The sequence below is a fragment of the Dama dama genome, chromosome 4, assembly GCF_033118175.1.
Source record: "Dama dama isolate Ldn47 chromosome 4, ASM3311817v1, whole genome shotgun sequence".
Taxonomy (NCBI): domain Eukaryota; kingdom Metazoa; phylum Chordata; class Mammalia; order Artiodactyla; family Cervidae; genus Dama; species Dama dama.
This window is the reverse complement of record NC_083684.1, coordinates 71,246,620-71,270,994: the sequence shown is the minus strand read 5'-3', so window position 1 is coordinate 71,270,994 and position 24,375 is coordinate 71,246,620. Positions and strand designations below refer to the sequence as shown.

The following is a 24,375-nucleotide window of genomic DNA, read 5'->3' as shown; positions in this document are numbered from 1 at the left end:
ATTTAAAACTTTTTTGTTTATGATTTCGCCTCAAAATTATGACTCTTTTAGGAAACTGTGCTTAACATTACAGAAGTCTGAATTTATTAATCGGCATCTTAGTTCCATTTAAGTTGCTATAAAGACATAACAGATCAGGCCCAAGACCGCTATTCTCTTGAGCTAGCAGGTTTACTCCGTGCTGTGGTTTGAGACAGATTTTGGAGGATTTCCCACTATTCCCACAAATGAGTGGCTCCGTGTGCTCAAGCTTTCTGTGTACCGGTGTGGTTTATGCCAAAGATCTGTTGTCCTTCTGCAGGTCTAGAATTTGGTATATATGTTAGAGTTCCCAAGAAACCCTGAGTCTCTAGCTAGCTTCCTCAGTAGAAGTTTCACTCGATGGCTGTCCCTCCTTGACAGAGCTTAAATTGAGCACATCCCCTCTGACTCCCCTGAGCCAGGACAGTTGCAGATTGCCCCTGGTCCCTGTGCTTTTTCTCTTGGCTGAGTTTGCTTTGATCGTTTTGGTGGAATAAGCATGGCTGTTGAGTGTTAACAACACATGAGTTCTGGGTCTTCCTAGCAAATTGCTGAACTAAGTGTGGTCTTGATCACATGATACAATCATTCATCCCGATTTCCATCTGGCCATAAAAGCTTGTGGAGCTTTCCTTCAAGGTCAGTATATGTTCTCTGTGGCGGCAATCATACACACAGCTTTGTGTAAACACTGTGAGGGAGCCCAGCATCATGACAAACATCCCTGCTGCGTGCAGCCATTCACTAAAACACACATCTACTGGGCGTCTACTGGGGGAAAAACCAAAACAGAATGGGGGTGGTTGGACTGTGGTTGTGGTTGGATGTTGGATGCGGGGATGATGAAAAAATGGCTGCAAGGTGTCCATCTGGCCTGGGCAACAAGGCAGATGGCAGTGGGATTCACAGGGAATCCGGGCACTGACAACCTCAGCCCTTTTCTATCTTCCTGCCACCACAGATCAACTATATCTTCTGCAGTTAAAACGGACTATGCAGCCATTAAAGAGGGAGTTTGGTGTATCTCACTCATCCTAAAGGGATGGTCAACATTAATGTCAAATAAGAAAAGTAATTTGCAGACAAATGATCAAGGTTTGGTCTACTCTGAAGTGGTGCGTTCACCCATCCTATGAAAGACAACACAGGTTAAATGTCAAGGGCATGGATTCTGCAGTCAGCTAACTCCAATCCCAATTCCTACACTTTCTAATCACCAAACCCTGGACAAATTCCTCAACTTGTCTATGTCTTTACTTTCCCATCTGTAAAATGGGTATAACACTACCCACTATATAGTCACTGCAAAGGTTAAAAGAGTTGATACATACAAAACAATGTTTGCTCGCTGTTCTAACGATAGGTTTATCTCCAGGCCATGGTCACATGACACATGCACACAGTATATATGAACAGTGGGTGTAGAAGGATGGTCAGTGAGAACATTCAACCTGAAGACACAGACTGGGGGAACTCTGTAGATCATTGTGGATAAAATGTCTTGAGAGGGAATTAACTCACTTATGGAACACATCACAAGTGAGAAAACAAAGGCCACACGTGGATCCTGGGAAGTGGAACTATTTAATAGATGGAAAAACACAGACCCTATGAAGGAGAAGGGCAGAAAGGCTCAGAAGCCAGCCAAGGACTCTTGAGAAAGAGGGTGGGCAGCACAAAGGTCCAATAATGAGGGGTACAAATGGGAACTCTGTGAGGACTGCGCAAGCCAGGTGACGTGGTGGAGGTCACTCTTTAGTTGCCATGGAGCATGCCACAAGGAGGTGAGGACAGACAGTGGACAGAACGGTCCCACTGGGTGTGTCTGTGAGAGAAGGGAGAAGGGCGGAGCTCAGTGGGCATGTGGGGCAGAAAGTGCCCGGTGTGAGACTAGAGACTGAACACATCTGACAGTTGAGACAAAAATGACAACATCCAATACGGCGCTCGCTGTACAGATTATGAGGCTAGCAGGGCATTAAGAGGGAGAAGGTAAAGACCACGAAGTAGAAGGACGTACAGCACACAGACAGAGATCCTGAACAAGCTGGGGGGTGGAGGGGGGAATGCATTCAGTCACGAGGAGGATGAGTGACCCTGGAGGGGGAGTGACCGTCCTCCTTTGCGGCTGTAACAAGCTTTAGAGAACCAGGAAATTCTACACACACGCCTTCCCTGGGGAACACAACTCTGAACAACCTGCAGGTCACCCTTAGTTGTAAAATCTGTTCTCAGAGATACCTATGGATATGATATAAGGCCTTTCATTCCTCTAGTTAATTTAGGATTTCTATCCCAATACAAAGATAAACCACCACAGAATCATGACTTTGCACTACACAGGTTTGTCTGTTTTCTCAGAGTCCTTCTTTGGCATTATAAACTAGGCAAAAATATAGAAGATATATATAAAATAACGAAATGGAAATCAAACAACTGAAAAATAAAAAAAAAAAAACAAAAAACAAAATGAAAACTCACTGGGTGAGCTCAACAGTAGACTATATGAGAGAAGGGCATCAGTGAGCTCAAAGCAATCAATCAAAATTAATCAATATGAGCGAGAGAGAGATTCAAACTGGGGGAAACAAAAAGATGGGAACTGAGGGCCCTAGGGAACAAAACATGAAAATTATCACTTATGTTACTGGAGTCCTTAAAAGAGGAAAAAATGTGAGGTTGAAAAAGTATTTGAAGAGTGAATAATTTAGAATGTCCAAATTTGGCAAAGGGCATACACCACATGATTAAAAAAGCTGAGCAAACACCATATTACAGATGCCTTAAAGATAGAGAAGTAACACATTAAAGATAGAGACTGAACACATTTGACAGCTGAGGCAAAAATGACAACCACATCCAATACGGCGCTCGCTGCACAGATTATGAGGCTAGAAGGGCATTAAGAGGGAGAAGGTAAAGACCACGAAGTAGAAGGACGTACAGCGCACAGACAGAGATCCTGAACAAGCTGGGGGGTGGAGGGGGGAATGCGTTCAGTCACGAGGAGGACGAGTGACCCTAGAGGGGGAGTGGCCGTCCTCCTTTGCGGCTGTAACAAGCCTTAGAGAAACCGGAAATTCTACACACAAAGATAGAGAAGTAACACGGTGACAGGCAGGTTTCGCATATGAAACCATGGTGCACAGAAGATGGAACGTAGAAAAACAGACATCTTTTCTTTTGTCCTAAAAGAACTGTGGATCCCACATCCTATGTCCCACAAAAATATCTTTCAAGAATGAAGGGGAAAAGACATTTTTAAATGAAGAAGAAAAAAACATTAACAGCAGACATACTTTAGAAAGAACAGATATAGGAAACTTGCCAAACAGAAGGGAAATGTTAATAGAAGACTTGGGACTTCAAGAATGTAGAAAGAACAATGAAATGGTAAAATTAGAGATACACAGACTTCATTTCTCATGAACTTTGTTTAAAAAAAAAAAATCTTAAGACAGTTGAGGCAAAAATTACAATATCCAATATGGTGCTCAGTATACAATGAGAAACTATTTAGAACAACTATATTAAGAACAGGGAATGTAAAAGAACCCTAATGAAATCAAGGTTTCAATACGTAAAAGTGCTGAAATACTGATAACAGTCTGTGATTAAGTTATGTATATGTAATACACTATATACAGTAAAAAAAAAAAAAATTAAGATATATACTCAAAAGCATTACAGATATATCAAGTGGAATTCCAAAAAATATTAAAGTAACCCATAGGAAGGACGGGAAAGCTAAATAACAAGAGCTAGAAAACAAGAGTAACACTATAAAGGGAATACAACAAAAAAACAGTTAAAAATGGTACATTTATGTTCTAATGTATCATTAACTATTTTAAATTTACAAATTAAAAGTGGCAAAATGGATTAAAAAATATGATCCCAACTACTGCTGTTACAAGAAACTTAAAAAATACAAACTGCAAACACTACAATTTCTTAATTGTACTTCAAGACTTCATCATTCCTCTCTGTGCAATTGACAAGAACTACTACACAGAAAGTCAGCAAGGATATAGAAAATCTGCAAAACATCCCCAACAAAGAAAATTGTGCAGACATTTATAGAAACTCCAGCCAATGACAGCAGAACACACATTCTTTTCAAAAAGTCTTACAGAAAGAACATTCAACAAGACAAACCCAAGGGCAATTAAACAAACTTCAACAAATTTAAACAGTCAAACCAAATGTGAAACAAACAAGAAATCAACAACAAAATGATACCAGAAAATGGTTCAAACAGTAGAAAATGAACTAAAAAACTTCTAAATAATCCACAGGTGACAGAAGAAGTTTCTAAAGCAATCAAGGGGTATTCAGAACTGAATAAACTGTAATAAAAACTTGAACAGTGCTGTGGTAGAACTTTATAATACTTAATGTTTCATAAGAAAATAAAAAGTGTCCAATCAATAATCTCAGCATCCCTCAAAAATTAAAAAGTGCAAAATGCAACCAGAGCAAAGCAGAAGATAGGCTATAATAATGACTGGAACAGAAATCAGTGGAAGTAAAAACAGAAAGGAACAGAAAAAAAAAGTCAGTAAGGTGCTGGTTCTTCAAAACGATCAGTAAGATTGGTAAATGTCTAAGACGACTGACGATGATGAAAAGGAGTTGATCATTTCCAAAATCAGGAATAAAATGGGACAGAAGTCCATACCTTGCTGCTGTTTAAAAAAGTAATGAGGGAATACTTCCAACTAGTCTAAAATTGAGATGAAATGAAACACTTCTTTGAAGAGGACCAGCTATCCAATTTATCCAATATGAAAAGACACTCTGAATAGTTCCATATTTATCAACTAGTATCCAGAAAATCTCCAGGCCCAAATGGTTCACTGGACTATTATAAAACATTACAACAACAATTAAAGACAATTACACACTGTCTTCCTAAAAAACAGAACTTGAGAGGCCATTATCACCTTGACACCAAAATCAGACAATGACAGTAGCTAAAAACAAAGAATGGCAACTATGCACCATCAATCGAGAGATTAGAGGAAAACTTCTTCAAAAAAATACAATCAAATTGAACGCTTTTATATTTCAAAACGTACACTCCATAACCAAGTGGGGTTTATTCCAAGGATGCAAGGCTGGTTCAATATGCAAAACTCAATGTAATACATCATATCAATTGGCTATCAAAGAAAAATCAGATGATCACATCAAGTGATGGGAGGAAAAGCATCCAACAAAACCCAACACTCAAGCCTAACAAAAATCTCACCAGATTAAGAACTGAGGGAAACTTTCTAGACGTGACAGGAAAAGTCTATGGAAAAAAACAAGCTTGTAACACTGTACTTGATGAGAAAACTGAACGTGTTCCCCCTAATGTCAGAAACCAGCCAAGGATGTCCTCTCTTCCTACTCCTACTCAATATCATACTGGAAGTCCTAGCAAGTGCATTAAGAAAAGGAAATAAAAAGAACACAGATAGGAAGAAAGAAAAGTATTTGCAGTTGACATTTCTAGGCACAAAATACCAAGGACTCTATCTAAAGAAACGACTAGAAGTAATAACTGAGTTCAGCCAAGGCTACAAGACACCAAAATACCACCCCCAGAACAATTATCTTTCTACATACTACTAAAGGAAATGACGAAATGAAAGTTTAAGAATCAGTGTCAACAGAGAATACCCTGGCAGTCCACCGACCCAGTGGTTAGGACTCTCAGCTGGCCTGGATTTGATCCCTGGTTGGGGAACTAATATCCTACAACACACAAGGAAAAAAAAATCAATGCATTTATAAATCACTTTTAAGAGTTTACAGGGCCTGAATTATTGAAGATTACAAATGGTAATGAAATACCAAGAATGCTTAATGACATGTCATATCATGCAGTGTGTTCATAGTGTCACTTCTGAACAAACTGCTCTATAGGTTTGAATCAATCTCTATAAATGCTGAAGCAAGATTTTTTTGCATGCTAAGATTTATATGGGAAGTCCAAGGAACTAGGAAAGCTAAGTCAATTTAAATAATAATAGAGACGATTCATTTATCCAATTTTAAGATTTATGGCAGAGCTAAAATTAAGTAAACAGACTGAATCAATAAAAAAGTCTGAATGTTTGCTGTTTAAAACCACCAAAAGAAGAGTTTGTTTTTAAAAAAAACTAAAGACCAAAGGTCTTAACTGATGCAATAAAATGTGCCTGTACACCATGTATCTTTATCTACTTAAATACCTGCCCTCAACTATCTAACTCTCCCGACACTGGATAACAGTGAGTGTGTATACAAAGACCCACGAAGAGTCAAGGCCCTTTGCCAGGGAAATAATGTTCCGCTCACCCCAAGTAAACTAAGGAACCCATCTCAAAGTGCCATAAGCTTGACAGAGAAGTCTCAAAGGAACTGTGTTTGCATTTCATTTGCTTATCTAAGTTTCCATCTTCTTTTTACAAAAATTCCTGAGGTAACACTACAGTGTAAACTAAGGAGAAAAACATAGCTAGTTTTCCTTAGTGCACAATAAACACTAGTCTCTCCCTTACGGATGAATTCTCAGATGCAAAATAAGGCTCCACGCTGGGTCAATTTCTAAAATAGGTCTTTTACACAATGATGGATGATCTGACAGGTTTTCTCAAAGCGAAGATACTTGAGGAGTTTCTCTTTGGTATGTACGATCAGATGTCACGGTAGATACTTTCTCTTGCAAAAGATTTTCCTCTGTGTTTACATTCAAAAAGTCTTTCCCCAATAGGAGTTCTCGGAGGGTGACAGAGGTTTGCCCACTTGTGAAGGGTCTTCCCACATTTGTCACACTGACAGACTTTCTCCCAGTATGGATCCTTTGATGCTGAGTGAGGGAGGAACTGCGACTGAAGGCCTTTCCACACTCACTGCACTTATAGGGCTTCTCTCCAGTGTGGATGATGGCATGTCGAATGAGGTTTGTGCTCCAGCAGAAGGACTTCCCGCACTCCATGCATTCATAGGGCTTCTCTCCACTGTGAATCCGCTGGTGTCTGGTGAGGCCAGATCTGCGGTTGAAGGCCTTCCCACACTCCGTGCACTCATACGGCTTCTCTCCAGTGTGGATGCTAAAGTGCCGAATGAGGTCTTTCCTAGTGCTAAAGGCTTTCCCACATTCTTTGCACTCAAAAGGTTTCTCGCCAGTGTGGGCTCTTTTATGCAAGATGAAAGTGGAGCAGTGGGTGAAGGCCCTTCCACACTCAGCGCACACAAAAGGCTTCTCCCCAGTGTGGATCCGCTGGTGCCTCTTGAGGTATGACCTGTGGTTGAAGGCCTTGCCACACTCGAGGCACTCGAAGGGCTTCTCCCCGGTGTGGATGACATAGTGGTGAATGAGGGCTGCGCTCTCACAGAAGGCTTTCCCACATTCGCTGCACTCGTAGGGCTTCTCCCCCGTGTGGGTCTGCTGGTGCCACATGAGGTAGGACTTGTGTTTAAAGACCTTGCCACACTCGAAGCACTCATATGGATTCTCACCACTGTGGATGATGTGATGTCGAAGGAATCCTGGCCTGTGTCGGAAGACCTGTCCACATTCTTTGCACACGAAGGATTTTTCCCCAGTGTGTCTCCTCTTATGTAAGACAAAATTGGAGCGGTGAGTGAAGGCCTTTCCACACTCACTGCACTTGTAGGGCTTCTCCCCACTGTGAATCCGCTGGTGCTGGGTCAGGTAGGACTTGCGGTTGAAGGCCTTGCCGCACTCCATGCACTCGTAGGGCCTCTCCCCGGTGTGGATCATGTGGTGCTGCAGGAGGTGTGTGCTCTTAATGAAGGTTTTCCCACACTCAGTACATTCATAGGGCTTCACTCCAGAGTGAATCTTTTCATGTCCTGCAAGAAGGTGTTTCTTGTTAAAAACTTTCCCACATTCATTGCACTTGAAGAGACTTTCCTCCTCCTGAATCATGGGATCTCTACTTGATCCACAGGAGTCACGGTCATGGACAGCACCCCCGACAGGGCCTGGCTCCTCTTCGACCCTTGAACACACACCACCAGCTGTCCCTAAGCTGCCCTGTTCAGGACTTATTTTTTCATGAAGCTTCTCCCTCTGAGGGTTGATCCCTGGTACAAAGTGGTCTTCCTGCATTTCCAGCGGCCCATCCCGATCCTTCGTTTGTCCCAACTGGGAGTCCCCTGGGCCTCCTTGTGTCAGTTCCTGGAGAGAGGCTCCCTCAAACAGCGTTGGTTCACAACTGGTAGGTTCTGCGGTCTTGGGTTTTCCTTTGTCAACTGAAAGAAATACAATAAACAGGGCCTGTTAGTAACCCAACACAGAAGAAATGAAATCAGCATTTCAGTGAGAAAAAAATAAAGATGAAAGGAGTGTTCTGAGTCTGTTATGCTTTGCTACCACTGACTCTCAGGATTGTTCATTTCCTTCTTCCTCGGTCATTAGACTGCTGACTCCTTCAGAGAGAGTTTATGTGAGGAGACAAAGGGTATGGAGTGGACACACCACCACAACTTTACAGACGTGGCTGGACAGAGTAGTAACACCTCTGTGCGCTTTCGGTTTCTGTAAGCAAGTACGCCCCAACTGTTGTAAGAACACCAGGAAGAGGGGAATTCCCTGGATGTCCAGTGGTTAGGACTCGGTGCATTCACTGCCAGGCCTCGGTTAAATCCCTGGTCAGGGACGTACTTTATATTCTATGAGCTATCTGTAGCTCGTAGATGGGATAGCTCATTATGGGAAACTAGATAGACTATGCTAAAGAGATAACATGACGTCTGACCACAGCAGAAAGACCACATGTGTAATCAGAATCTTGGGGTTTTGAACCACAAGTTATCAGCGGGCGCTCTGGAAAGGGAAAGAAGGCTGGATACCGAGTCCCATGTTCAACGACTCAGTCAGTCATGCTTCTGTAACGAAGGTCAATAAATCTACATACCCGGGCCCTGGTGAGGTTCATGGGCTGCCAACGCTCTGTGCACATACTGCCAAACATCAATTCCTGGAGGTAGAGAGTCGCTGAAGACACGGAAGCTTCGTGATTGGAATACCTCCAGCCCTTCTTCTGATCTGTATCCTGTACCAAACATACTCTGTGAGCATAACAGGTTCAAGGGGAGTTTCTCTGAGTCTAGCAAATCAATGAACCCAAGGGTGGACTGGGAAGTCTCTCGACTTTTAGTTGGTTCAGAAGACCACGGCAGGCCCGGCAGTGCTGGAATTCTATGATCCGGGGTTTGGCTAACTGTGTGCAGGAGGAGGCCAGGGGAGTTGCACACCGCAGGAGCCCCGCACCAACTCCAGACACCCAGGCACTGCCACGGAGACAGTGGGAGGGAGGCGACAGCCCACGGAGACAACGTACAAAAGCCCCCCGGCCACGAGGGTGCTGCTGATGAGAACGCAGGGGGGCCGACCTGGGTTACTGTGAAAACACCCAGGACACAGCTCACAAGGCAGGATGGGAGGCAGGACGGAACAGACACACTGGGTCTGTAATGTCTCAACAGTACGGTGAGAAGACTAGCAACATACACACGATCTAGATAAAGAAAATGTCAATACTTTACTTGAAGACATTAAAGAGGAGCTAAACCAATGAAGAATTTAATGTGGGAGATGGTGAAATTGGAAAGAGACGGTCAAAAGGTGCAAACGTCCCGTTTTATGATTAAGTAACCGAGGGATGTAATGTACAACTCGATGACTGTAGTTGGCACTGCTGTGTGATATAAAGCATTGTTAAGAGAATATTCCTTAGAGTCCTCATCACAATGAGGAAACTTCTTCCCTTTTATCTTTTCAATGTATTTAATATCTTTTCAATGTATTGTCACCATGCTTATATTCAGAGTACATCATGCGAAACGCCAGGCTGGATGAAGCACAAGCTGGATTCAAGACTGCTGGGAGAAATATCAATAGCCTCAGATACGTAGATGACACCACCCTTATGGCGGAAAGCGAAGAGGAACTGAAGAGTCTTTTGATGAAGGAGAAAGAGGAGACTGAAAAAGCTGACATAAAACTCAACATTCAAAAAACAAAGATCACTGAAAATACAAAAAAAGAAAAACAAAAAACAAAGATCATGGTATCGGGTCCCATCACTGCACAGCAGATAGATGGGGAAATGATGGAAACAGTGACAGACTTTATTTTCCTGGGCTCCAAAATCACTGCAGACGGTGAGTGCAGCCATGCAATTAAAAGACGCTTGCTCCTTGGAAGAAAAGCTATGAACAACCTAGATAACATATTAAGCAGAGACATGACATTACTGACAAAGGCCCGACTAGTTAAAGCTATGGTTTCTCCAGCAGTCATGTATGGATATGAGAGTTGGACTATAAAGAAAGCTGAGCACCGAAGATCGGATGCTTTTGAACTGTGATGTTGGAGAAGACTCTTGAGAGTCCCTTGGACTTCAAGGAGATCAAACCAGTCAGTCCTAAAGGAAATCAGTCCTGAATATATATTGGAAGGACTGATGCTTAAGCTGAAACTCCAATACGTTGGCCACCTGATATGAAGAACTGACTCATTGGAAAAGACCCTGATGTTGGGAAAGATTGAAGGCAGGAGGAGAAGGGGACGACAGAGGATGAGATGGTTGGATGGTATCACCGACTTGATAGACATGAGTCTGAGCAAGCTCTGGGAGTTGGTGGTGGACAGGGAGGCCAGGGGTGCTGCAGTCCATGGGGTCGCAAAGTCGGACTTGACTGAGCGACTGAACTGATCTGATACAGGAAGATGCATGTTAGCTTAACCAACTGGTAATCACTTCATAATATACGTAAATCAAACCAGCATGCTCTATGCCTTAAAACTTATACAGTGATGTATATCAATCGTTTCTCAATAAAACTGGGAAAAAAATGAATCATATGAAGCTTACAATTCTATCCCAATGAATTTGTATATTCAATACAATTTCCAATAAAATACCAATTGGGTTATTGTGCAACTCAGTAGTTTTACCATGGGATTTGCATGAAAAATCAAAGATGCAAGAATAATGAGAATTAAGAAAAAGATATCTACCTTAGCAGGTAATAGGATTCTAGACTGTAAGACACTGTGGTCCTGGCACAGAGAGAAGACAAACAGGCAATGGAAAAAGAACAGAGAGCACAGGAAACACACACACATGGAGCTCTGGGGAATGGAAGAGAAGGGAGACCAGCTCACAGTAAAAGCAAAGAATATAAAGTAAATGGAGCTAGAAAAATGCGTGACACGCTGGGAATGAGAACACTGTATTCCTGTCTCACACTATCCTCAAATTCTACCTCACACCAGAAAGAGTTAAATGCCAGGCACCAAGCTTAGAACATCTTATAACGAGAACATCTTTTTGATATTAGGGACCGAGCAGCACCTATAACTGACAGAAGTATCAGTAATGTAAAAAAAAATCCCTAAAAACAAAAGTCAAACAAGTTAATAGAACACCTGGCATTTTCGATGAACTGACATTTCAAAGAAGAAAATACAGCTGTTCTTCAGTATCCACAGGGGAATAACTGGTATCAGACACTTCCTGCTCAATACCCAAATCCAAAGATGCTCAAGTCCTTTACATAAAATGCCCGTTTCTGCACATAACCTACACACATCCTCCTGTGTACTTTACATCATCTCTAGAGTGCCTGTAATATCTAGTACAATGTAAATGCTATGTACATAGTAGCCAGCAAAAGGCAACCTCAAGTTTTGCTTTTTCGAGCTTTCAGGGATTTTCTTTTCCCGTAGTGTCTTCAATCTGTGCTTGATGAATCTGCAGTCAGAACCTGCAGATGAGGAGGACAATTGTACAAACGGGCCGATAATTACATGATAAGAAGCTAAAGCTTGTGAACAATTACGGAAATGCAAGGGAAGCTCACCTAAGACACAATTTTGTCAATTTGTCAAGCAAAAATCAATGTGCCTAAGAGCATCAAGGACAGAACAGGACATAGTGGAATCTAGAGAATTATAGATAGGCAGATCTCTTTGAGAAAACCACCGCAATTGTCACCTAAACTTGAAAGTTTGCACAGGCTATAATCCAACAATTTTACTCCTAGAAATAAGACAGGCCTAATCGTGTGCAAGATGACCAATACATACGGATATTCAAGGTAGCACCGTTTGTGAGAGTGACAAAATGTGAAAAATTAAATGCCCTAGAGAGTGGATGAATATGAAACAGGACTATTTTTTATTTATTTGCTTCAAGTGGAAGAAACTTGAGCACATTTTTATGTTGAGTAGACAAAGGATAAAGTTACTAAGGGGCTTCCCTGGTGGCTCAGAAGGTAAAGCATCTGCCTGCAATGTGGGAGACCTGGGTTCGATCCCCGGGTCAGGAAGATTCCCTGGAGAAGGAAATGGCTACCCACTCCAGTATTCTTGCCTGGAAAATCCCATGGACAGAAGAGCCTGGCGGGCTACAGTCCATGGGGTCGAAAAGAGTCGGACACAACTGAGTGACTTCACTTTCAAAGTTACTAAACAAGCAGTGAATAAGAAACATTTCCCTAAAAGGTGTAACCTAGACTCTGGTTCAAGAACTGGCCGTGAAGTGTGCCAAGATCTCTTACACCAGGTCAAAGGAAAAGTACAGCCTGGGAACCTGAGTGTGGAAGGGCTGAGGACCACGCAAGAATTTACTGTGGAGGCTTGCTGATACCCCAGGGTCATATGCTGATACATCTGCGCTGGGGAGGCAGTCAATGTCGGGATGGCCGGATGCAGGGCGGCTGGAGGTGGGGGCGAGGGTCTGGGGCGGCATCCCGTCTCCAACCTGCGTGGACGGCAGGACCATGTGCTTGAGCATGGGAGTGAGCACCGGGATGGGTTCTCTGCCAGGCCTGCTCACCTGAGATCCTCAGGTGGAGGTGTGTGGAGAGCAGGGGGCAGAGGCTGGGAGGCCCCTCTAAGGGGCCGCCGACGGCCACACACAGGCGCTCAAAGGCCGGCTGGGCCACTGAGTGACTAGGAGTGGGGAGAGCGCGCCTCTGCAGCAGCCCCAGCACCACGCACAACGGCTGCAGCACCCTCAGCCGCCCAGACGTGGACACACAGGACCCAGCAGGAGGGGGCGGGTGACAGGGGACACGGGAGGGGGGGCTCCTGAGTGTCTGAAGAACAGGGCGAGAAGGGGAAGCAGAGGAGGGCTGGAGAGGCGCTGGGAGGGGAAGACAGAGCCACACTGTTCACCATGACCAACGGGACACGGCGGTACCAGCAGCTCGCTTCCCCCAAGACGACGACTACGGCGCAGACCCTGTGCTGAGCAGTTACGCTCAGCAGTTACGCTTTCAGCGTCCTGTGATCACACCCCCAGCAACCCCAGGACACAGTGACTATCGAGACTGGCGCCTTCAGGAGCAGCCCCCCTCGCCAACCTCCTGCTCCTCTCCTGGGACGGAGGGCTCAGGCACAGCTCCCCGCCCACCGCCCCAGTGCGGCCAAGTGCCCAGTGCCTTCCAGTGGAGGGATCAGAGGGCTGGTGTTTGTGGGAATTAGAGGGGCGTCACCCCCCACTTCTCTGCTAGCTGCAGGGGGTCAGGACCACCTGAAGTCACATACTGACGACAGAACGAACCCGGGGCCCCGAACAGCCGTGAGCTGCAGAGCCCCCCGTGACCCACAGGGACAGGGCATGAGTCACAAACAGCGGCTCCACTGCTTGAGCACCGAGAGGAGAGGCCAGAGTCCCCCTGACACTGCAGCCAGGCTGTAACTCAGCCGCACTTACGTGCAGACACAAGGAGATCCCGAACTTCACCGGGATCACAGAGTTGGTGGTAGGCACCCAGGCCTGAAGCCCAGGACACATCTGAGCGTGTACACTGCTGTCCTCGGGAAGGACAGAGGGACCTAGGGTCAAAGGGCTCTGTGGCTTCCAGACCACCAGAGGCGCGAACAAGACGCTTCCCGGGGAACCAGGGCCAGCGGCCTCTGTGGGTCTCTGCCCACAGCGTGGCTCCTACCTGGACAGGTGCTTCCGGAGAGGTCTCTCTTCACCGTCCACAGCTCCTGCCCGTGCTCCAGCTGGTAGATCAGCTCAGGTCTGGGGACAGGACACCCTGGGCATGGAGAAAGGAGGAAGACACGGGGGCTTCTGTGAAAACTGGGAAGACCGCTCAGTCTCGTGTGGGACTTCAGGATGTGGACCTCAGAATGGAGCTGCTCCCATACACAGAAATCCAGACCTGTGACCTGGAAAGCAAGGTCAGAAGCAGCACTGCTGGGACCCAGACTTCAGACAGCAGTGAGAGTTGTGTAGACAGCTCCTGTTCCCTTTGACCTCCTTCACGCAGAGCTCCAAGAGACTTGTTCAGTTGTAGCCAAGAGACCCAGAGAATACAACCCCCTCCTTCCAGAGGCTGTTTCCTAATTATTCCAAGTGAGTCTCAGTCACGTGAGCATCAAAACCTTCCGGGATGTCTGGTTCATATCCAACTGAAAGCTAATCTCTGCAGACAGGGCCTGGGCAGCAATAGATTAAAACCACCCCAGACGCTGGCCTCAAGAAGGGCCGAAAACTCAGATCTCCACCAACTGGCAGGTGACCCACACCAGGCCCTCTGGAGGAGAGCGCCCCGGTCCAGGATGGCTGACTGAGGGGACTCGCTGGTGCCACGCCCTGCAGCAGCCTGGGTCGCCCATCGGGTCGCCTGCCTGTCAGGAAAGCTGCCCGGGACCCTAGACCAGGAAGAGGCAAAGAAGCAGACAATTGGGTTGCAAGCCACCAACCCGGGAGCCAGTTCCAGCCCTGCGCTTCTGACTGGTGAGTTAATAAAAAACTTCCTCCAGAGTGAAGACTGAGCTGGTCTGCCACATGCAGCCACACACAGATGCAGGGGCAAGACACGTGGGTTCCACAGGAAGTGGGTGGCAGAGGCACCAGGACTTGCAGATGATCTCCTCTGGCAGATCCAGGGTTCATCACTCATCACTAAGCAACTGTTCTCTCCTGTCTGCTCCAATGCCAGCACAGGGCTCAGCCACCAGGAGTCACCCTCCCGCCAACCTCAGGGCCTTTGCACATGCTGACCCTCCTCCCCGGGTCTCTGCTCAAATGTTGCCCCCTGAGAAGACTCTGCTGAGCCCTGGCTGGGTCCAGGTGCTTAACCAGCCCACCATGTCACTATCAACCTTTAATCTTAATTATAAGTGAAAATTAACTTGTACAGGGTATAACCATATCACAGGGATTGTGCCAAGCAATTTAAATGCATTACATTATTTTAAATGGCAATAAACTGATCGAATAATTGAAAGAACTCACATATTTGAAACATCGACTCTTCAGTCAAAATAAGCTTTGATGACCTCATTGATATGTCTTTTTTAGATCCCAAGCAAAGTTCTGAAGTCTGAAGCTGTGACTGGCCAAGTCTGCAAGGGCTGTGAGTCCCTAGCTGCCACCTGATCTGAGAAGAGACTAATCTTATTAGTTGGTCTCTCTGTGGTCAACATACCAAGTTTCTAGGTTGGTGACCCAGGGGCAACCAGGTAACTGGTACTGCACCAGGCCCAGGTCCCCTCAAAGATGCAACTGCATCAACTGAGCCAACATCACTGAAGTCTGGGGGCAGGTGGGAGAGGCACTCAACCCAGCTTACTCCAGACTGTACAGGCCCTGCCGTGGGTCTGGGCGCTCCTGTGGAACAGACGCCCAAAGGTCACACCACTGCTGTCTAGAGGCACGAGCCCCAGCCCCTCCCTAGAAAGGGAGGCCGCTGCTCACAGACTCACCACTTGGGACTGCTAGGAGCCTACCAGGAAAACACCCAAGTAAAAGAAAAATGGTCGGGGATAGAAAGGTGGCCAAAAAAAATTATTTTTGTTTGGAAGGTAAAAAAGGAGTGGGGAGGAAGAGGACGGGATTAATTATTATGCCATGCACCAGGGCCATGCCAGGGAGAGGCTGAGCTTAGAGGCCCAAGCCCCTCCCCAATAGGAGATAGACTAAAACTAAAAACCAGGGCTTTATTTTATTTTATTTTATTTTTTTAAAACCAGGGCTTTAAAAGAATAAAAGCCCAAAAGAGAAAAAGGGAGGGAATGGTGGCACACACTTTAAACCTTACATACCAAGCAAATGCCAGGTCTAGCAGACACAATACTGGTTCTAGACTGGTACTGATTCAAACATAGTAACAACAAAAACCAAAGCAAAAGCCCTAGATAACAAGGAGAGAGTAAAACATTTAACAAAATAATATACAATACATAACTAAATTAGAACACAGTTTATAGTTGGACCCAACTGGAAATCTAAAATTTTTATACTAAAATTTACATAGTAAATTATTATATATAAGTAACATAACAAAACATATTTAAAAAGTTTGTATTACTGAAACATAACAAGGCACAGATTGGTTTGTCTGACCCTACAACACAAGTTTTTGAATTACCTTCAGAATTTGCTAAAATGTACCAACAGACAAAACCTCATGAACTTAATACTGTGGCTCAAATCATAGTTATAACCGGGAATCCCCCTAAACTGAAACACTGCACTCTGCCATCCTAAAAAGTAACTAAATCCTAAAGAGGAAAAACGGGCATGTCTCACTTTAACTCTATAACTTTGCCTGAACTTCCTATAGGCCAATATCCACTGTTCTTAAAAGTACCCTGCATTGGTCATTGATGCTCTGACATAATACATAATTAAAATGAATTTCTGGCACTTATAAATTAATTGACTTGATGAAATGGGACCCCACACACCCAAGTGAAAATAATTATTCAGCCCAATGTTAAGTTGAAAAGTAAATTTCGGGGAGCAAACCTTATGTGTAAGACCTAATTCATCAAGGGGTGATGATCCCCACTGTTACTCCATTTGACAGCCCAACTGTGCCTGTTCCTAAACCTGAAAAGACCCAGGGACCCTCACTGTGGGTTACTGAAACCTTCATTCTGCAGTCCCACCCAGTTTCAGCGTCCTTATCATGGATTGAATTGTGTTCCCCTAAGCTGAATGTGTTACCCCCTAATCCCCAATGTGATCCGACTTGGACTTAGGGCCTTTAAGGAGGTAATGAAGATGAAAAGAGGTCACGGGGTAGGGCCCTGATCTGGTAGGACTGGTACCCTTTGAAGAGGAAGAGAAAGTCCCTCCAAGCCAGAGCAAAGGTCAGGTAAGGACTCCCAAGCAGGCGGTCAGCAAGAGATCCTTATCAGGAACTGAACTGGGACATCCAACGTCCAGGAACTGTGAAAATAAAGCTGTTTAACCACACAGTAGAGGCAGTCTGAGCTGACGAACAAGATCCACACACCCCAAACCCAACATTATTAGAAGCCAGTAATACCTGCCCTGACAGACTGGGCTGAGGTGTTCTGTTTGGTGTCAGTTTTGACAGGCTCACAGCCTTGGTCTGCCTTCACTCTGAAGGGAAACAGGACTCCCCTCCCATCTCCCAGGCTGCCAACATCCACACCCTCGGCAGCTGAGACCTCAGCTGCGCCCCTTCTCTGCAGAAGCGCAGGAGACATTACATCGACCACAGCCTTTCTTTTTTCTTTCTTCTTTTTTTTTGACCACAGCCTTTCTAAGGAGATGCTATCTGACACAGGACAGACAGTAGACCAACATCTGTTAAACCTCTGGGGCTAGTTTTAGATAGCACTCCCATTTAGTATGACTTTGGTGGCCATGTATTCGTTGATAGATTTTACTTCAACTCCCTGATGCAGATACTTATAAATCAGCCCACCCTGAACGGGGCTCCCTCCAACAAAGGCTCTAAAATCTGCTCCCAATACTGCTGGAAAGCCAGTCCCACTAGAGGCCTCAGAGACTCCTTCACTAAAAAGGCTTTGCCGACCTCTTCGCACACCTCCTGGAGTTCCCGAAGCATGGACCAGGGCCATGAGATGCCCAGACTGTGCCCTCAGCCTGCTGCGGCATGCTGTCCAGGCCACCACGAGCCACACACAAGGCTCTCCTGACAACAAAGGCCCTCTCAAACCTGGAGCCTCTGACCTCCACATCCAGCTGCCAATCATGTTCTGGGTCATGAAAACAGCACAGACCAAGCTCAGCACAGCTATCGGGGACTCAGGACAGGATGGCACAGACCCTAGGCCATCCGACACACTCTACTCGGAGGAGGCGGTGGCTTCTCCTGTCCTCAGCTCCTTGCCAAATGCCGTGGTGCTGGGGGGGGTCACCCTCCCAGGCTACCCGGGGAGCTCCTCGGGACTGAGTGAGTGAACCGCTGTGGGGTCCCTGACTGCTGTCCATCACACGTGATGCCGCTCCGTAGAATGCTGCTGCTTTCTGCCCTGTGGCCAGCATGACCCAGTGAAAAGTGTGACCTAAGGAACACTGTGTGGCCTACTCAGGGGGCCATCTTAGTACCAGAGGCCCTAATCAGCAAACGGCTTCACATTCATTATCAACTGCTGGGCCATCGCTTCAAAACTGCCTCCTTCAGGCTAAAGAACCTCTTGTCCCACAGGTACCACAAGAATAAGTCAAAGTCACACGTCCCTACATTTATAAAGGTGACCACACAAGCCTTGCCAGGATGCTCCCGAGTCCCTCTCGGATGACAGGCATTACTGACAGTGACCAAGATACACATTTCACCTCACAAACTACACAATGCTGCACTCTGGTGAGAGGCAATCAATTGAGCTCCACGGCCCCAGTAGGCCCCAAACAGCTGGTTTAACTAGAGAACAATTTCCTTCAACAACTCCTTTTCAAATTCTAGTCTGACAAATCCCCAAATAAACCTCTGTCTCGCCCCGTAGCCTTAATTCAAGGTTCCCTGGCCTACTTACACCACACACCAACTTCAGAAACGCCCCACTGCCCTTTGCTACGCTGAAGGGGCACGTGGCTCCCCGCTGTGCACGCCAAGACTGGCTCTGCAGCAGGCCACGCACACTGCCCTCCCCGTGGTCATGCACGGAGCCTGCCATCATCCCACCAGGCTGGAGGCGAGACCGAGGGGGCACACGCCCCGGGGACACAGTGACCAGGAACTGTCCCGGAGCCTAGGCAGCTGCTCATCTGATGTGGGATCCACCTGGCCTGAGCTCCAAAACCAAACAGACAGACCAAACCTTGAAGAAGAGCCCTATGCCACTCTGAGAACTGCTGTTCTGATACTGGTCTGGGTACCTTCAACGGTTTCTAACTCAGAGGCCTGAACCCTCCCAGTAAGCCACTGTGTCAAACAAACCAGCAAATGCTGAGGTCGCCATCAAGTCGAGTGTGTACCCACTTGCAAAGGTTACCTTGTCCCACACCCCATCAGTGAAGTGGACTTCACCCGGGGACACTAAAACTCTCTCTCTAGTGGACATCTATGAACTGCCTCCTAGGACAGAAATCAGATCTGCAGCTTTTGGCTTTCTTTTAGGGATTCTATCATACACGATCGTGTTCCTGAGCTGCTGTCTACAATCCTGGTACATTCCTTGACCTGCCAAACGTGAGACCTGGTAGAGAATGCCACTATCTGTGACATTTTAGAAACAAACGGAGAGTATGGCTTCCCTCACAAGACACTTGTTTCCTATAATCAATCTTCTAACCCTCTGAAGAGAGCGGCACCCGCTTCCCAAATGTGCCTCCCCACTACCCACTCCAGCTTTCCACCAGAAGGTGTGGAGAAGAGGGCCACAAGAAAAGCCGAAATGCCCAAGAATACCCACCAGGAAAACAGAACAGCACCTCAGAGGCCTGAGGCAAATATGTCAAGTATGTGCGGAAACAGCAAGACGCCAGTGAGACTGGAGCAGTGAGTGTGGGGAGAGCCTGGGGAGGCGGGTGGAGGGATCGGGGCTCGATGGTGGGCGTTTTTATTTGTTTAATTTTGTTATGAAATATCTAAATACATCAAGCGTTTCCTGATTTTAACTTCCTCTCACTAACACAGAACACAATCCCAGGTCTCTAAGAACAGGCCTGTCTCACTGAAGCCCTGGGTTTACAGCCCTCCCTTCCCTCAAACTGAGCGGCCTGAGGGGACCATCCCCAAGCTGCTGTTTCTCCACCGTGGCTCTCCGGCCCATGTGGACTGGGTCATCCTCAGCTGAGCAGGGCGGTCGTGTCCACCCTCTGGTGCTGAGGGGCATCTCTGGACTCATCACCAGACCCCGGGACCTCCCACCCCCACGACTGACGGGCAGATGTGGCTGCAGATGCTGCCCGATGTCTCCTGGGCACAAAACCGCCACATGCTGAGAAGTGCTCCTCTCCCAGCTTCTCCTTCTCGGACCAGCAGATGATCCCGGCCGAGACTGAGCGAACACGAGACACCCGTGAAGGCGCAGGAGGACAGAGAAGCCCCCTGACTGAGACCCTGCGGTTAGACAGGACCCGCTGGCACTGAAGACAAAGGCCTCCTGGGGCCCCGGCTGCCTCACCCTCTTCCTGGAGAACAGCTTGTCACCCACATCCAGTGCACGCGGGTGTAGGGGACGCTTGGGAACCGGCCCCATTCGGTCGGCTCCCTCTCTGGAATGTGAAAACAGGAACCTCAGACAGAGGCCGTTCTGTGCTGGGCCCTGGACTGAGAGGCTCAGGCGGTCACTTCCACCTCACGGACACCCCCACCCCCACCCAGAGCCCTGCAGCAGAGAAAGAGCAACAATATAAATATACGGAGCAACAAGGCATCTGGGAGCCTTGGAGAGCAGGGACTGGGGTGGTCGGTCACTCCTGTCAAACCTGATGGGGTGCAAAAGCCATTCTGAAAAGACAGAGATGTGAGCAAAGCCAGAGAAAGAAGCCAGGATAGGAGACCCAGAAGCCAGGGTACAATCCTGGTTCTCATATTTCAGTCTCATGTGGCCCGACTGGAAATGCTGCCTTTGGGTTCTGCAGAACATTCATTTCCTTCCACCACTTTCTAAGAGCCAAAGGGGTCTTTCTTGCCCAAAGTGACACTAAGATAGCAGGCAGAAAGAGATGAATCTCAAACATGAGTGAAGCTGTATGGCGGGTAGGCATGGAGCTAGAGCATGCCTGCAGGGCTGAGTGAGAGGTCTTACCCAGAGACATCAGGAGCCCGCACGTCTCCAGCATCACCTCCCGGTACAGGGTCCTCTGAGCCGGGTCCAGATGGCCCCACTCCTCCTGGGTGAAGGTCACGGCCACATCATCAAAGGTCACAGACACCTGTCAAGCAGAGGTAGCAGAGCTCATTTCTAAAAGGCTGGTAAAGGTGCAGAGAGATCAAGACCTTAACCATGGAGCACTGCCTGAGGGCTAGATCTAGGCTGGGCTGAAGGGGAGGTGAACAATGTTATGGACATAATACAGTCGTGTATTATGAAGTCTGTAAGAGATGCCTCCTATGCAGGGCCACTGGAAAGTCACACAAGACAATGCAAGTAACGTGTGGGCTGTGAAATGCAGACAGGTCTCTAGGACATCAGAGGAATGAGTACATAATGGTAGTAACAGTATCAATAATGGTAACAACAGCAGTACCTGCGCCTCCCTGGTCCTGCTAACTGCCTGACCCATGCTGAGGGCTTCACATCCTGGTTAAAGCGATTACAAGTCCCCAGTTCTTTTGTCAGTCTCCCGTGGTTTGCATCCAAACTCTTGAAACCCGAGACTTGCCAGCTGTGTTACTGTGGAGACATCACTCACTTCATCTCTCTGAGCCTCGTTTCTGGATCAATACAATAACAGTTTCCACTTCACCAATAACTGTCGTGAGTTTTAGAAAAGTATTCAACATTCCACGGGCTTTGGCATTTTCCTTGATTCTCCCACAGGCTCTGAGTAAATCTCTCATTACCTCCATGCCAGTCAATGACCTGAGGCTAAGGGAGCTCCACCAATCCACCCAATCGTGTGTCCTACAAACCAAAGGCAAGATTTTTAACGCAGGCCAGTGTAATTCAGGGTCTAACAGTGTAACCTGACATTCTTTCACCAAAATGAACACCTAGTGATGACGTTGTGAGGCATTTACAGGAAATGTTTGCTGTTAAATCCATTTCATCATGCCTGAAAATATTTCTGTGAACATGGACAGAGGAGCAGAGCCTTCATCACAGACCTCCCAGGATAAACGCCTGAAGGGGTGGATCTACCTGGGTAATGGCAGGGTCTGGACCAATTCCCTAGCCCCTCCTGGGTCCCGAAACTCCCAGGGAGATTCCACAATGAACCGTTTAGCCTCTTTCTTCCTGGGCCCTGCCAAAACTCACCCAGTGCCAGGACTACTTCAGACCGGGGAGCACAAATGGCCAAGGCTAACGCTCGCTTTGGCCATGAGATTGGCCACCATGGCTGACCTGGCTGAAAGTGAGTGTAACATTCGGCAAAGCCCCACAGGATCTCGCCCACTCGAGACACGTCTCAGCCTCTGGGAGGAACCATGGCAACCTCGCGGGCTTTCTGTTAACTTGACTTTGTCGGCGCACTCATCTCGCCCTCCAACGCCCAAGGCCACCAGGTGGAGTAACACCAGGGGAAAGGGGGTGGGGGGCAGGGTGTATCCTCGCAGTACACGGTGGGGTTAGGGGTTTACCAAATATGATGGGGGCTCCTCAGGTGGTTCAGCGATTAAGTAAAGAAAAAGAAGCCGCCGCCCATGGACAGGGGAGCCTGGCGGGCTACAGTCCATGGGGTCACAAGAGTCGGACACGAATGAGCGACTGAATAACAACCTGGAGGAGGCAGCAGTCATTTCTCTACAACTTCTGGGCACTTGTCAGAGCCCAGCAGCTTTCAAGACCGGGAATACATAAGTGACAAAGCGGCTCCACAAACCAGAGCAGACGGCCGCGGGGACACATCCGGCGTGCCTGCCGGAACCGCCTCAGTGCTCGAAAATGAGCGGTACCGTCACTGGCGTCCACGCACCTGGGTCCGGTGGGTCGGCACCGCCATGACGGGAGCTGCGGTCCAGGCCGCCCGGGGCGGCCCGCTGCCCCTCGCCTCCGCCCGCCTGGGCTGGGCGACCGCGGCTGACCGCCGCCCTCCGCGAACAAGCCGACCCAGAGCCCGGCGCCGCCCTCGTGAACGCAGAGACCAGGGGCGCTGCTGAGGCCCGCAAAGGGTGACCAGGGCACGCCACCGCCTAGGGACTCACGACCCGTTCAAAGGCACGAAGGGGATCCGCACCCTTCTGCTCGGGCCCCAAGAAAGGCCTGGGGAGCCGCGCTGGCCCAGGTCTCCGCCCGTCGAATCCTGCCGGGAGCTAACCCTGTAGGCAAATGGCGTCCGCAGGGAGAAACCGGAAGTCCCGCCCACGCCTCAGGAAACGCCTTACGTCATTGGCCAGCGCCAGCCTCAGGCGCACAGCCTCTGGGTAAGGTAGTCTCCGCTAGATCCGCGAAGGCGAGGAGCAGGGTAACCGGCGGAGTATTCCTCCACACAAAAAGCTGAAGCCGGCCTACACGTGCTTCTTCATACTGGATTCAAGTTGGGTGGACGAGGGGCCGGGGGCGAGAGGGTCTGTGCAGTGACCCAGGGAAACTGAGGCTAGGAGTGCTGGGACATTAGCCCCCGGTGGGGCCAAATGCAAAGCGTATGGGGCTGTGACCTGGGCTTGCAGCTGGCCGAGTGGTTTTCCTTACCCCGCTGCTCCTTCCTGGATCCTCTCTCTCTCTCTCTCTCTTTTTTTTTTTTGTTACTCAGCGAGGCTTCTGGGCTCTTAGTTTCCGACCGGAGATGGAACCCGCATCCCTGCGGTGGAAACTCGGGGTCCTAATTGAGGTAGGAGCTAGATGGGCTTCAGGTTAGACGTTTACAACTAGCCTCCTGTTTGCATTTCCAGAGACAAGATGTAGGTGGACTCCAGTCAAGGCATTTAAAATCAGCCCCCTGTTTGCCCTTCAAAATGGAAGTAACAGAAACGATAAATAGCGAGTCTTTGTTTCTTGTACACTGTGTTCAGTTCTGTCCGACTCTGCGACCCCATGGACTGTAGCCCGGCAGGCTTGTGTGTCCATGGGATTTTCCCAAACAAGAATACTGGAGTGGGTTGCAGGAGTGAACCCTTGTCTCTGGCGTCTCCAGCATTGCAGGCAGATTCTTTACCACCTGGGAAGCTCTTGTAAAAGCCTTAAGATAATAGTCATGGCAAAGACAAAGGGGTAAAAACCCTGTTTGGGTAAAGTATCCTCCTTTTTTGGGACAAAGGAGACACTGCACATGAGCAGAAAGGCTCCTTGGGGTCAAAAGTCAGGGGATAACACCAGGCCATAATGAGTCTCCTTCCAGAAGCCTTCACTTCAAGATCCATCTTGGCTGAGGGGGGTGTGTGTGTGTGCACCCAGGGGAGGGTCCTGAGACAATTTAGCCAGGAGCGGGGTACAAAGTGAGATGATTGGCCAGAGGGAAGACAAAGACCCAGAAAGCTGCCCCCTTGTAAAGG

At 47.6% G+C, this 24,375-nt stretch overlaps 2 protein-coding genes across 5 annotated transcripts in view; one reads left to right on the top strand and one right to left on the bottom strand.

Annotated features, from left to right (window-relative positions):
• Positions 1-61: 61 nt before the first annotated feature.
• Positions 62-23,220, bottom strand: LOC133054941 (zinc finger protein 264-like). Of its 4 annotated transcripts, none has more exons than XM_061140379.1 (6): positions 23,121-23,220; positions 21,471-21,616; positions 21,029-21,155; positions 13,987-14,082; positions 8,940-9,077; positions 62-8,274 (listed from the first exon to the last, which is right to left on the bottom strand). In XM_061140379.1, the coding sequence occupies exons 2-6, from the start codon at positions 21,504-21,506 to the stop codon at positions 6,647-6,649; spliced, it is 2,025 nt and encodes a 674-aa protein (XP_060996362.1). In that variant the 5' UTR covers positions 21,507-21,616; positions 23,121-23,220; the 3' UTR covers positions 62-6,646. The 4 variants fall into 4 exon arrangements, with proteins under 4 accessions (XP_060996362.1, XP_060996361.1, XP_060996363.1 ...); XM_061140378.1 differs by having other exon boundaries at positions 21,471-21,657; positions 23,121-23,196; XM_061140380.1 differs by lacking the exon at positions 21,471-21,616 and having other exon boundaries at positions 22,860-23,209.
• DUXA (double homeobox A) overlaps positions 22,885-24,375 on the top strand; it is a 17,491-nt gene continuing 16,000 nt past the window's right edge. The window contains exon 1 of the mRNA XM_061140665.1: positions 22,885-23,014. Within this exon, the coding sequence (XP_060996648.1) occupies positions 22,885-23,014 (130 nt within the window). The remainder of the gene's footprint in view (positions 23,015-24,375) is intronic.